The sequence below is a fragment of the Acanthochromis polyacanthus genome, chromosome 1 (assembly GCF_021347895.1).
Source record: "Acanthochromis polyacanthus isolate Apoly-LR-REF ecotype Palm Island chromosome 1, KAUST_Apoly_ChrSc, whole genome shotgun sequence".
Taxonomy (NCBI): Eukaryota; Metazoa; Chordata; class Actinopteri; family Pomacentridae; genus Acanthochromis; species Acanthochromis polyacanthus.
In genome coordinates this window covers 24,952,448-24,966,728 of record NC_067113.1, presented here as the reverse complement: position 1 = coordinate 24,966,728, position 14,281 = coordinate 24,952,448, and the positions used below count along the sequence as shown (strand labels likewise).

Below are 14,281 nucleotides of genomic sequence, written 5' to 3'. Positions count from 1 at the left end.
TAGAACCAACAAAAACAGCACAGTGTTGCGAATGATTGAAAAATGCCACCATAGAGGTACATGTACCAACAAGGGTGAACATTTGGACCACTCAATCGCACATATTTTGATCATTTACATAATTTATCTCTGACTGTAGACTAATTTAGGTTATCTATTTTATATTGCATCTATATATTCATATAGGAGTGTGTTCATAACGCTCTGTCCATACTGTGAATTCTGTTTATAATGTAACATACAGCAAATACCATGTTGTAATTAATGCACTTTACTGCTGCTTTGCACTTGTCTTAGCACATAGTACTTAAAGGTGTTGCATTATGAGCAAAAAAAATGAAACACTGAAACGTACCAGCTGAACAGACATATATATATTTAAGACTCAAAGGCTTTTATTGTCATATGCAGCAAACACAAGTTCAATGCAATGAAGTTCTTAGTTCTCGGAGGTAGCAAATGGGTATATATAAGAACATTGCATAAGGTTCTATACAGGAAACCCTGTTTAAAAGGACACGTTTGCAATATTTATAGTACAGAAAGTTAAGATCTGCTCATGCAAAGCCATTTATCCAGGAAAAATCGTCATATTTTTAACACTTGGGTGCTGTACATGAGCAAAAATCTAATGTAAGGCCTGAACTTGAAGGCCTCGGAAAGAAAACTTGAACTTGAGCGAAGTCGACACAAACTGAGGCGCTGTGGCTTTAAGAAGCCCCCACCGTCTCACAACAGGGGGGGCGTGAGCTGAATCCAGGAACAGCGATTGAAAAAAAAAAACGCTCCACCAGCGGACTGTTTCAAGTTCCCCCCCTCCGGCTGAAACCCTGCCTGATTTGTGGGCAATGTTGGGGATGTAGAAAAAAAAGGAAACCGGAGCAAAGAGAGCGCAAGGGAGAGATAGGGAGACAACACTAACTGGGTAGCTATGGAGATAGTAGGTTTTCCTGGTAGCTTTCTTTGACAGGTGTCGAGTGGGATAAAATAAAGTGTCAGAACAGCCTCCAAGATGTACGGCAAAGGTAAAGGAGCTGTGGTCCCCTCCGATAGCCAAGCGAGAGAAAAGTAAGTACATTATTGCACTGTCACAACACAAATCTAGCAAAGAAGAGGAGTGTGCTAGCTGGCTAAAGTTGCTAACTGATGTGGAGCAGTTGAGGCACTTCGGCGGGGGTTGTGTTTGTCTTTAAAAGCGACAAAAAAAGTGATGCCGTGGTAGTTTGTTCGTTAACACTGTTTCTGTGTACACATATGTGCTTCTTTCCTTTCTTCTCCTGCATCTTCCAACTAACAGGCATGGCTGCTAAGTTAGCCCCCCCAAGCTAAGTAGCTGCTGTTTCACTCTTTTCTGATGCAAAAAAGAGAGTAAAGTTGTTGCACTTCCACATGCAGGAGTGTTTCTGCACGTGTTTCCAGTGATAATGCACTGAATGTGCACTAGCGTTTGCTCTTTTGAATTGTGTGTATATCTGTATATGTGTGCGTGTGTGTGTGAGGGGAAGCATTGATGGGGATCCCACTTCCATCTCGGAACAATGCATTTGGAAGTGACGCCGCGCATTGTAAGCTAGCTCGGTTTTTGTGTCGCCCCGCCGAAGCGGCAGGTAAAAATAGAATACAGCTGTTTGTGGGGCTTTGTTAGAAGAATAGCACAGGAACGTGTTCTAGTTATTGTTCCACGCCGAGACTGGCTCAGGAGCTCGTATTGTGTCCGTTCTGTTGGCTGCTTTCGGGCAGCGGAGAGGAACCGCCGCCGTGTGCAGCTGCGCCTCGTAACTTTTGTGGCCCGTACAGATTTTCTACCCCGAGTTGTGCGACTCACTCGCGGGGTTCAACTCCCCGCACCGCTCCCCGTGTTAGCTCCGGAGATGGGGCTTCACAGTGGCCGGTTTTGTCCGGAAACTTAGGCGGTGTTAGCTTGGGGAGCTGTAGCCCTCCAGTCCCTTTGTCTGCATCCCTCTGTCTCGATGCCTGTTGTTCGCTGTGGAGATACGTGCCTCACGGTTACCAACACTTTACCAAGCTGCAGAGCATTCACACCGAGCTGAAATATTAATTGCACAAACCTCTGTGCATTAGAGCCACAATAGAAGCCACCATCTACACCAAACTTCTCATGCTGGCAATCATTAAAGCCTTTAATTAAACTTTGCTGGATGTAACAGTTGCACAGCCGCCCAGATGCAAAGAAAGAGTCACAGGTTGTGCCCTTCTTCCTCACAGCACATGAGTTGGACACACCAGACTTGCTAGGATCAGGCAGCCGGTTAGGGAAGTGAAGTGGGACACAGTTGTCAGGCTCATGTGAATGTTTGCATGAAGACCAGCACCTCAGCAAACCTCCCTTTGTGAGCCCACGTTCTCCCCTAATGTCTTCCCTTCATCCGCCTCCTGACTCTCGCTTCCCATCCACCGCTGGTCCTCAAAGTCCTCATCCCTCACTTCGGTGTTGAATTATTGAGACAGACTGAAGCAGCTGCTCTCGGCTTTGCGTCAGAGTTGAGAGAGACAGAAGGGAAAGAAAGAAACAGAAGAGAGAGAGGGAGATATGGTGGGCAGACTCATCCATGTTTAAAGAGGGGGTTTTGTCGGGAGCTTCGGGCAGGATGTCAGGTGTGCCGATGGTGCACGTCGGGGAGATTTCTCGCTCCGTGCAAGTATCTGCTCACCGATGTCCCACCTCGGGACGCAGAGGGAATGGCGGGTAGAGAGGTCAGGGGTCACCTCACATGGTGTGATGGAGGGACAACGTTTTGTTTAAGCATGAACGAGAGTCGGGAATGTGCAGAAATCTTGAGCAAATGGAGTGGAATTCCAGCTATATGGTGTAAAAGTTGGGTGTCAAACCTAGAAACAGGCCGTTGAAGGTTCCTGGTGCTGTCTTTAAGATATTTTCCCTTCGCTGGCGAATATAATTTCTCATTCTGCCTGTCAAGAGCGACCACCGCTGTCCTCTTTTTCGTCTCTGTCACAATTTGACTGCTCCTCTGATCCCCTACTGTTTCTTCCTCTAGTAAAAAACCCAGGTACATCCCCTCATAAGTTCCAGTCAAAGCGAATCTCTCACTCCTTTCCCTGTGCTCCACCATCCTATAGTGGCTCCACTCCTCAAACTTCTCCTCGTTTTCTATGAGCTAGCTTCAGAGCTTTAATAATGCAGTAGGCCAGGTGCATGCACAAGCCGCCCCAATTGCAACACACACAAAAACACACACACTCACTCCACACATAAAAATTTCATTGAAAACCTCTTGGGGGGGCATCTGCAGTGTGATCCTCCAATCCCCTGACATAAGAAAAGTCCTTAACTATTTCCTACTGCGAGTCAAACTCCTCTATAAGGATGCACATGTATTGAGAAAGCCCGTAAGCCTGCAGTGCACAGGGAGATGCAAACAGTATCAATATTTGAAGCACTTGCTGTATCCTAAAGCTTCCTGTGAGCCTTTGCCAGGCATTTCAAAATTCTCCAAATCATTTCAGATCTAAGGAATCTTTAGGCGTTTAAGCGAAGTGCAGAGGTAAAATGCTCCATCATGTATAGTGTGTGTGTGTGCTATGTAGGAGCTTGTGTGTGGACCAGTACTAGGCTGACCTGCAAGTGGCAGTGACTTACACTCTACACCAGCGGTCACAGAGAGCTTTGTGACCTACAAATTGCCAGGGGCCTCAGAAAGTGGTCAGATTCCCCTGGCTAAAGTGGTCAAGTGTTTGTGTGTGTGCGTGTCTCAGCAGAAGTGCAGTCTTTAGCCTCTTAACGCGTCGACCATTTGTACGACAAACAATCCGTCCAACTGTCCGTTTTGAAATAATGAAGTGGATATAACCAGGATGTATTCTTTGCTGTTGTATATGTCACTGTTGTGCAGCATGGCTGGATTATTTACATCTGAATGTGATACATCTGTGTCATTTACTGTGGAAAGCTGAGAATTCAAAGCGACTTCTGCTCTATTTTTTTTTACTGTTCATCTGCATGTTTGTGTATGTTTTCTTATCTTGGTGGCCGTCTGCTAGAGGGAAACACCCTTAGCTATTTATTACCTTCTGAGCAGGATGGCCTGTTTCACGTGTACAGAGACGCATATTGAAACCATTATCCTTTCTACACAAGAAGCGCAGATATGCATGTTCAATCCGGTTTGACACAGTTAAAAAGAAAATACTGATGTCACATGTTCATATGTGGTCATTATCGTCCACTGAGACTCATGTTTGCAACTATGGTTTGATGCTTGTTTCAGATAAAGCGTAGTATCTCGGAGAATCATATTACTCGAGCACTGAGCAAAGTTTCTGCTCTCTCTGGATGCTCGGTTTCACTCCTGCACTCAGTGTTTTTTAGACAGGTCGGGGAGTCGTTAAATGTTCTTCAAAAGTCAATAACTTTAATTGCCCATGGCGTAGCACAAAAGCTTGTTCAACAAAGCAGTATCCAACCTACGTACAGCTCAGGTTAGGAGCTTGGCAGGCCTGGCGCCTCGTGTTGACCTGTTCAACTACTGTGGCAGTCTTTCAGTGTACACTGCACATGAACAATTTTGTCTGTTTTAGTTATTTCGTTGCCTATGGTGAGATGGGATGTTGTGAATAGTCTTGAAAGTATGTAGGGTTGCACAATGTACAAGCAGAGTGTTCCGAGAGCGACCGCGGCCCGCGGAATCGCGGATTAGCGCTCATCTGTCCGCAGATTGCTCTCCCACAACCGATACGTGGATCCAAACTTTAAGCCGTATCACTGCCGAAGTCTAATCACTTGGTCCTTGTGTCATTTCTTACCGACCCTGAAAACTTCATTCAAATATCTGAGTCCGTTTTGACTGATGTGGGTAACAAGGAAATGATTCACACACGCTGATCGTCACATAACTCCGCCGTGGCTCTCAGCGGCGAGACCGAGACGCCCCGTCTGCCCCAGTTGCCCGACCACGGTTCGCCGGCCCCCCGCCACCTCCGGGTAGCGGCGGCCGCGTCCCGCTCAGGCAGTGGTCGACCCTCCGGACGACACGGACATTTCTCTCCACTCTTTGGTGGAATAATTAATCTAATTTACCTCATTCTTTCAGTGCTCTTAACAGATCTGGATGCAACAGTTTCCATCATGGTGATTTGTCTGGTCTGTTCTCCGCTCATTTCAGCTGTTCTAATATGTTTCGTGATTTTTTTTTTTTAAAAGTGTGTATCAATCGATTTTTTTTTTCTTTTTTTTGTATTCCACCACAATATTGCACGGTTGTAAAACAGTTTAGCTCCGCTTTGGTGAAGAACATGAGGGAATTAATTGTTTATCACGGTCTTCAGCAGTCATTTTGATTGGTAAATGAGAGACATTAGTATCGCACATGTCTGCATCTTCAAACCATAAACAGGAAGTTAATTCAGTGACGTACGTGCATTACGTTTGCGCTGGGACCTGCTATGATTGGTGGAACTCACGAGAGGCGGGCGAAAATTGCGGGAAAGTTGCGGTGATTGGACAAAATTGCAAGGCCGCACAAAATTCGCGGAGATTGGTTGATTTCGCGCGATCGCAACATCGCGAATTCCTAAAAAACAGAGAACAGGTATTTACCACTTTTTTTGCTTGCAAACTATGATTTGACATTACTAACATTTACTGAAACAAATCCCATGAATGTAAACATTTCTTAGATTTCATAGATTTGTTCAGTTACCTTTTATGAATGAATGAAATGACAGAATACAGCAAAAATGCTGCCCAATTTGTTTTCATGTCTGGACTTGGAAAATATTCTGGGTGCTACCCATATAGATCTAATTTAGCCTTTTTCATGAATGCTCTAAATGATTGTAAATATTTTGTAAGATGAGTGAAATGATAAAATACAGGAGAAGTCCTGGCCAATTTTTTTTTTCACATCTGGACTTAGAAAAATATTCTGGGCATTTTGACTTTCTAATTTATGTTCTGATCTGCTGTATAATAATCAATGACTTTTTGTTTTCAGAGCTAGCAGTCACTCAGCCAGTCTATTATCCCGTAGTTAAGGTCTCACACATAGTCATTAAATTAGGTTAATTAATATTTTCCCAAAACCAAACATACAGAAAGATGCACAACATCTATGCTAAACATGCAGTTATGTTACAAGCCAGACAGCATACTACAGAGGTTTACTAAGAGACCAGACACACATACTACTAGTGAAAGTGCAGTTTGCATGAAAATTATGTACTTAAAACTCACATTTTGATGAAATGTACTTAAATACACAAATCACATGACAAAAAACCAAGTGCTAGAAAAATGTTAAATTACACAAATAAAATGCACCAGAGGCCACCAAATAGCACTAAAAAAATCAAAATTTTCTTGGGGGGCCATGCCCCGAAACCCCCCTAGATTTTGTGCGCCTTTTACGCAAAAGTGGTGCAGGCTACTTTATTTCTAGTGCAGGCTACTAATACTTCTTGGGAACACTCTGGTACAAGGCTGGCGTGTGAGTACATTGTACAGAGGTATTGATGTAATTTTTAGCATTGTCTTTTAGTCTTGTAATTTGTATGATATAGTACATTATATTAGCGTGTTCATTAGTATGTGAAGTGCACCTCTCCATACCTACGAAAGCACTCTGAATAGAAGCAGAGCTGATCATGTGGGACACTTGAATTAGAACTTTGTTGCTCTCTGCATATCTTAAAAGCACATTTGCTGGTGTGTCATCTTAAATTCTGAAGAAACACACACTGAAATCTGCTCCTAGCCTTGAATCCGTCCCCTGCTTGTGTTGTTTCCATGTGAAGGACAAGGATTATCATGTAGGGACCGTCGGCTCCATACTTCGTTTACTGTCTATTTGCCTATTCATATCTGTTACAGACCACATTTGCATACTAACAATGCATATTTTAAACATTTGCATGCCATTAGTAGTAACAACAGGTCAGGCAAAGATCATATCTCTATCGTATCACACTGCAGCAGTTGTCATTTTTCTTCCCTCGTAGCAGGAATGGTGCTAAACATGAATGCATTTTTGCCTTCCCCCTCACAGAAAAGTTCATTGGTTTGCTATCCCCCATGTGGACATTTCTATTAGGTACACTTATTTATTCATGGGTATTTTTTTACAGTGACACACAAGTGTCAGCTATTAACAAATAGGAACACCATATATCATAGCGTTTATATGTTTCTAGTTCTGATTAATAGGGGTGCGTAAAAAGAAATGATTCACATAGCAGTTCTTACCAGCTTTAAGGTTCTCAGTTTAGTCACAAATATCAAAAAAATAATGCCAATGTTATTATAGTGGAATGAAAAAGGCAGAAGTGAAATACAAAGGCAGCACCTGGATGGTGTCCCACATGCACACGCTGGAGTTATCTAGTAGTTCATCTTCAAAGGCAAGGCAAGTGTTTAAGGCAGATTTTGGGTTTAATGACTTTTCCCCTGTACTAGAGTTGGAGCGGAGAAGGTGTTCTTCAAAGCTGGAGACAAAATATTAACCAAAACACAACGTAGCACTTTGCTTCTGACCTGAATTGTGGAAAGAATTGCAAATCAAATAAACTCAAATTGCAGGATTGCAAGATTTTACTCATCACTTACTTGTAGGTTAATCTGCTGGATTAGTTGAATGGTGAATAAAGACTTGGAGCACAGTGAAAAAATGTCACTCATAAAATCCCAAAGTACAAGGTGACACCGTCAAATGCCATCATTAGTCCCAGCATCTATTCAATTTGCTGTGACTAAGATGCAGCAAAGTCTAACATCTGAGCACCTGAAGTCATCACGCATTTGGCATATTTGCTTGAAAAATGATCTTTAAACGTTCAATCCATGATTGAAATAGTGGCAGATTAAGTTTCTTTCAGCAGACGCCCCTCAGGGTTTCACCTGGTTCATAAGCACTTTAGATGTGTGGTGATGCAGGAACATGTAGATAAATTTAGCATTTGCAAATTGAGTGTGGTTAATAAATTGTATCCCCGCTTATCAGCTTCAGATCCAGTTTGTTGTCATGTTCCTATATATCATTTTAAGTGGCTTTAATGCACAAAATGTATTTAAATAAATGTTAATTTCATGTCACCATTCAGTAAGGGTGGAAAGGAAGGCAGTGTTAGAAAAGCAGAAGAGCTGTCAGTGATTAAAAACAAAGTGCACAACAGCCTGATTATCTGAAAACCATGTTTCATTGATCAGTTCATTGACTAATGATGGGGATTATGACACTGAGCTACTGTCCTTCTCATTAGGACCTTATTGGCCTGTCAGAGGACCGTCTGCTCTGGGCACACAGGGCACTGTCATATCCACACCGCCGGTCGATTGATGGTCCATTAACAGCCTATTAAACATGACTAAGTGAAGGAGTTAGGAGTACAATGTTGGGCCAATGGGGGTTTCCCACTCCACAGCATGGTTCTTCTGTCTGTTAATAGACCCTGGTGGATTGCCATTTTCAAGTGTTGCTGGCCTGTTATAATAGCAGCGATTTAAAAAAAAAAAAAAAAAAAAAAAAAGTCTGACAACGAGAGCTTTTTTGGAGGGAATGCCCGTCGTACGCAGCTATTTCTGTTAGTATGTGCTGCTTTCAGTCGGATCACTTTTTTTTTTTTAGTGCTGTTTGAGTGTTTTTGTGATTCCTTTGTGATTAGAGGACTTTGGAGGATTAGGCTTGATAAGATGCACAGAAGCAGTAGTGGAAAAATCATACAGGCCACCTGGAACCCTGGAAACTTAAAGTGGGATTTATGCTCTATCCAAACAGAGGTAGTGTAAAGCTTCACCTGCATTTCAGCAACAGGAACCTTGAGCCAGTTGTAGTTTCTGTTTCATGGTTTCTGCCCCAACAGTCTCCTGAGAGAGGGCTTTACAGTCAGCAAGGAACTATCAAAGTGAAGGTAGCATTACTGAATAACTGCATTTCCACCAGAAGTCTTCAGAAGTTTTATATACGGGAACAAGTGCTCTTTGTTACATGTGTTTTTGACTGCACAGCCCCACGACGATTAAGCGAATTAGCCAGCTTGCGTTTCAAAAAGTGACGGTGGTTTTACTGTTATTTTTGCACACAACAAAACTTGTGGATTCACTGTTGGTCCATTCCTCTAATGCTCCATGTTGTTGATTAAAGTGGCTGTGAAATGCTTCATTAAATGGTGGCATTCAGCAGAATTCGGTCCCACTGAATCCCATCTTGAAAGTTCCTGAACCTGACGGATTGCAGTATTTGATCCTGTTAGTATTAATAATAGGAATGAGGATGGACTGTTATTTAATCTTGCAGATGGTAAAGTGACAGTCATGCAGCCATCTATTGACTGAGAAAACAAATCACCAAGCAAGAAAAATAAAATGTAACTTGTTTCAGTAAGTTGCGTACTAAAGATCACGTGGTGCCTTTCCACAGGAACTCGGGGCAGGCACAGACCTTTACAGTTTTCCTTTGTGATATAGACTTGCCAGGTTAGACTGTAATGACAATTCCGATCATTGGAAAAAATGTTAGCCAAAAAGCCAAATTTTGGCTGATGTTGGTTGTGTTTGAAAGGGAAAGCCTGTTACACCAAGAGAGCAGAATAAAAGGTGCATTTTGGTATTATCATGTCTGAGTTTGCTTAGTCAGTGTCGAACCCCGCCCAGCAATTTTTTGCGCCCGCTCATACTGAAACTTCCTGTGGTTGAAAAAGGATGAAGGTGTAGGTGGGAGAATAATAGCCAACAAGTTCTGGTGATAGAAAACTCTAACTGAATGTATTTATCTTCACAGTTGTGGAGATTGCTATTTTACCTCTTTTTTTCTGTTTTTATAAAATCTTTTATCACTCTTCTGCATGTCAAATGACAGAGGTCTGGGGCTGCATGATTACAGCAAAAATGTTTATTTTGATAAAGGTTGAGATTATTTATCAGAATTATTCTTTGATTTTAGAGAAAAAATAATAATTGCACTTTCACAGTTTCACTCCAGTGTTGTGCTACATTTGTGCTAATTGACTCATCAAAGTCAGACTTAAAATAATTTTCTCCTAGAAGCGAAATATAAATCTAACTGTAGCCAAAACGCCTCACTCGCTGGATATCTGCTTATGGATAGATGCTATCGATAGACACAGTTAGAAACTAGCTTGTAAGTTGTGCACGTTGAAGCCTCTAGTCTCAACTCAGTTACTGTGGCACAGATTACTCCAGCTGAATCAAGTGAAATGAGCAATTTTATCTACAGGGAGTGTTTTTGTGAAAATGGAAAATGCATTTTAAATGTCAGTGTCACAGTTTATCTTTGTGGTTCTTGTATTATGTGGTAAAATTTAAGAAAAATTGAGAGGAGTCTGACTTCATTCTGGTGGGGAGAAGACTGAATTCAGTCCCTAACATTCTTCTTCTTTACCTTCAGGTTAGCGTTATATGTGTACGAGTACCTGCTACATGTCGGAGCACAGAAGTCAGCACAGACCTTCCTGTCTGAGGTAAGAAGGCATCTATAACTCAGAGCAGTTTAGAAGGTACTGAGCTCAGACTGACAGGTGATAGAACCATTCATTCTTTGTCTTTCTGTGAAAATCGCCTGTCTCTTTTAACTTCAAGCAGCTCCATGTTACCTGAGACACAGACCTTGATTATTTATGAATGCAAAACAACTTTGCTGATTACTAAGCTTTACATAACATGTCCATACTATAGCACGTGTTTACCACAACTTGTACCTTCTCAGACATACATTGTCAGTGCAAACATGCTGAACATGATTACAGGGTGCAAGGTGTTGTGTAAATTGTTTATAAGGACATCCTATAAAGTTACACCAGATCACGCTCACTGTGTCCACTATGGTGAATCTTAGTGAAGTGGTGAAGGAAAACCAACTGATGTCATTGTTTGTGGACGTTGCAGCTAATTGTGTTGTTTGTAAAGAGCACAAGCAAGCTAACAGTGAATGAGGTCATCAATGTACTTCACATGGAAAAAGAGAAACAAGGCAAGGCCTAATAGAAAGTAGAGAATCAGGAAGATAGAGATCGACAGAGCTAGAAACATGTCGATCTTCACGTTCGAGGCCAATGACAGTTTGAGACTGACTGATTATATGTTCTTAACCCCTGGACCTGCAGACATAATCCTCTCTCTAGGGGCTGCAAGTGACTTCTTATTTTTTCTCCTCTTCTTTTTCTTTCTCTTCTCTTCTCCTCAAGATTCGATGGGAGAAGAATATTACATTAGGGGAGCCCCCTGGATTCCTCCATTCGTGGTGGTGGTAAGCGTTGCTTTCACTTTTTTCCCAGTGTAGGCAGCCACTCTTCTCCGTTTATCCTTGTTTGTTTTGATAAGCGTGTCCATTTCATTTGCTTGACTGTGTAAACATATTTTACAGTACATGTCTTCCCCCTCCTCGCCTATATACTCTTGATGGGGCCCCAGTGTCTGTTTTGACCCTACATAATTCATTACTGTAATATGCGTAAACAGTAGCTTCATTTGAGCTGTCATAGCCTCAAAGAGCCATAATTTATTTTTAAATATATGAAACTCATAATGTATATAAACATCAGACAAACAGGGGCTTGGAGAAAGCTATAAATTGTGATTTAATTAAAGGTGTTTGCCCTAATTTATTATGAACTTCCATAGGTGGGAGGTCTAGCCGAGTCTCAACCCCGGGGTTGACCAGACTCTCTGAGGGCGTGACCCCCTCCCACCCCGTCTTCTCCCCTCCTCCAGCTTCTCCAGCCTTCACCCCCTCTAGTTTCTGAAACAATAGATCCAGATGGTTAGGGAATGAACCCCTCCTCCCCGACACTCCCTTCCCCCTCCTCACCCTCTCCTCACCCTTTGTGTGCCCCCCACCTCCCCCTTTTTCCCCCTTTGTTCACGTGGGAGAGGGGATTCTTAGCAGATTAACCCGTTACATTCCAGCTTCCTTTGTGTCACCTCTACCACCTTCTCACCCCCCTTCTCCTGTCATTTCTGCCCCTGGCTAAGATTTGACCTTTAGGGTCAACATCTTAAGCTCTGATCAGCAGTTTCACTTGTTTTTAGACACTGCTGTCGCCTGTGGTTTCACATTTCCAGCCGCTACAATGTATGTTTTACGACAGAAAACTCACATTTGCAAGCTTATGACCAAGAATCACATTTTTTCCTCCACATGTACAAGTTTTTTACCCTCTGGATTGACTGATATGACCTCTTCAGGACTGATATTAATGACAATTATTGATTATCAACAATTAATGATGTCTGTGATACCAAGGAACCTGTCATTTGTAACTTGGATTCTTCATTAAAATGGATTTCTATAAATGAGTATGTGCTGTAGCAATAGAAGTGGTGACATCAGATCATCACACGTTAGCATCTCTGCCTACTGTGAGAACAACTGATTGAAATGAATCAGTTTGTCCTCAGTTTTCTTAGTCTTTTTGTCTTCGATTATTTTTATTTCCCACAAACGTCCATATCTTAAAGCGGTCTTACTGAAGTTTGTCCAGATACTGTTTCAGAGTAACCTGTGGCTGCCTTATAACTTAGCTATTTGCATAGCTTTAGTCACTGTGAGAGCTGCCAATATCCAATTGTTTCTCTACTAGAAAGACTTTGCTGAGACCACAAAGTGACTGCAGGCAGAACGGCAGCTGCATCAGACCCAAAACAGACCCAAGTTTATCAATAATCGGTTATTTAAAAATAACAATACCGATACCTGGAAAATGCCCCAATAATCAGTCCATACATTTTTCAAACCCAGGCTGGAAAACTTATTGATATTTGTCCTTTCTGAGGACTCAGTCGATGCAAATGAGTGAAATATAAATATACTTCCAATCTAATGATACTCAACCCTTTAACTTCTAGTTAATTGTTAAATCATAAAAATTGAACTGACAAAGGGTTCCACTCCACGTGTGACTGTAGTTAAGACTACTGAGACTTCAATCAATCCATGCTGGACTTCTCTGAAATAATTCTGAAGCTTAGAGAGCTGAAGACTCTGAGCCAGGTCAGAAGATAATCTAAGCCGAAAAGGAAGTTACTGAAATGCCTTACTCAATTAAAACAGTCACAGTTTTAACCAGGTTTAGTTAGCTTTGTGACAGCAGTTAAACACTATTTTGACTGGTCAAATTCTTTCCTGCTTGTTGTAAAACAGTCTCATAATTAGAACAAAACCCAACCTACAATCAAATAAGTCCTTCCTTGTTGTTGTTTTTTTTTATCTCTCCACTTCTCATGAGGCATTCAAAGCCTGTTGTTCTTACTGAACACATAAATCTGCAAAACCATGTCATAAATATATACTTGTATTTTTAAAAGATGCTGAATAATTCCCTAAAACAGCTGGGCACTGCAGTATTTATCAAATGTTGCTCAAACAATGTGAAGTTGTGTATTTGATGGGGATTATTTTCAGTGTTGCAGTTGGTTCACAGTTTGTAGCAGCAGGATGATGTTTGTGAGTCTAAACTGCCTGTGTTTATCATAATGAAAAAACATGTTAAACAGTGCAACAACGTGACTCACTTATGCGTTTTAATGGCTGGATAACTTACTTTAACTACCTTTTTAGAAGAATCAGTTTATTGTTGGTTTCAGTTCTCGCTGTATGTGTTTGCAGCAAGAAAAATATGGGAAATTACCAGATTTATCCCTGTAAATCTAATTACCAATTACTGCAAAATTTCTAACACGTTTCAAATGAAAATGGCACATTATCCGCTACAAAAACTGTGTCGCTGGATTTGGAATAGAGTCGCTGCCTCGCTAAAAGACTCACTGCAATGAAATTAGTACTGTACATATTTATAGAGAACACATTTGAAAACCTGTGGATTTAAACACACAGACTTGTAAATATACCCTTAAATGGTCTTAAAAAGTACAGTGTAACTTTTCACCCTAGGGGGTTGTCTCTGCTGAGTCAGAAGAATGAACATCAGGCCTATAGAGCACCATCAGCAATATGAGACCAAGGACATGTTTTAATAAGAAGAAAATGAAAGAACAGAATGATAATTTGAAACCATACAAGGCAGGTAAATCTAAAGAATAAGTTGGAGCTCTTGTTCAATTAAGAACTTAAATCTGGAGGTTTGCTCATGTAAGATATGATAAAGTAAATGCAAGTAAGCTCACACTTTGAAAGTGCAGCTTCTTGAGAGCAAAGTGGATTTTTTTCTTTTCATATACCACACTTTGGCTTTTAACTGTGATCAAACTAGTCAGTATTTTTGGAAGAATATGGTTTCTCTTCCTTCTTGTTCTTCTTTTTGTTCCAGCTTGTATTGATAAAAGAGAGATTTTTTG

The 14,281-nt window shown here is 41.4% G+C and overlaps 1 protein-coding gene across 3 annotated transcripts in view; it reads left to right on the top strand.

The window, feature by feature from the left end:
* Positions 1 to 795: 795 nt before the first annotated feature.
* Positions 796 to 14,281, top strand: part of zgc:110158 (uncharacterized protein LOC553590 homolog) — a 41,481-nt gene continuing 27,995 nt past the window's right edge. For 2 of the 3 annotated variants that reach the window (XM_022193868.2, XM_022193852.2), the window contains exons 1-3: positions 797 to 1,068; positions 10,377 to 10,449; positions 11,173 to 11,234. In XM_022193868.2, the coding sequence (XP_022049560.1) occupies positions 1,013 to 1,068; positions 10,377 to 10,449; positions 11,173 to 11,234 (191 nt within the window). In that variant the 5' untranslated portion in view covers positions 797 to 1,012. Of the gene's footprint in view, positions 1,069 to 10,376; positions 10,450 to 11,172; positions 11,235 to 14,281 lie in introns of all 3 variants that reach the window. The other variant, XM_022193860.2, reaches the window with a different exon arrangement.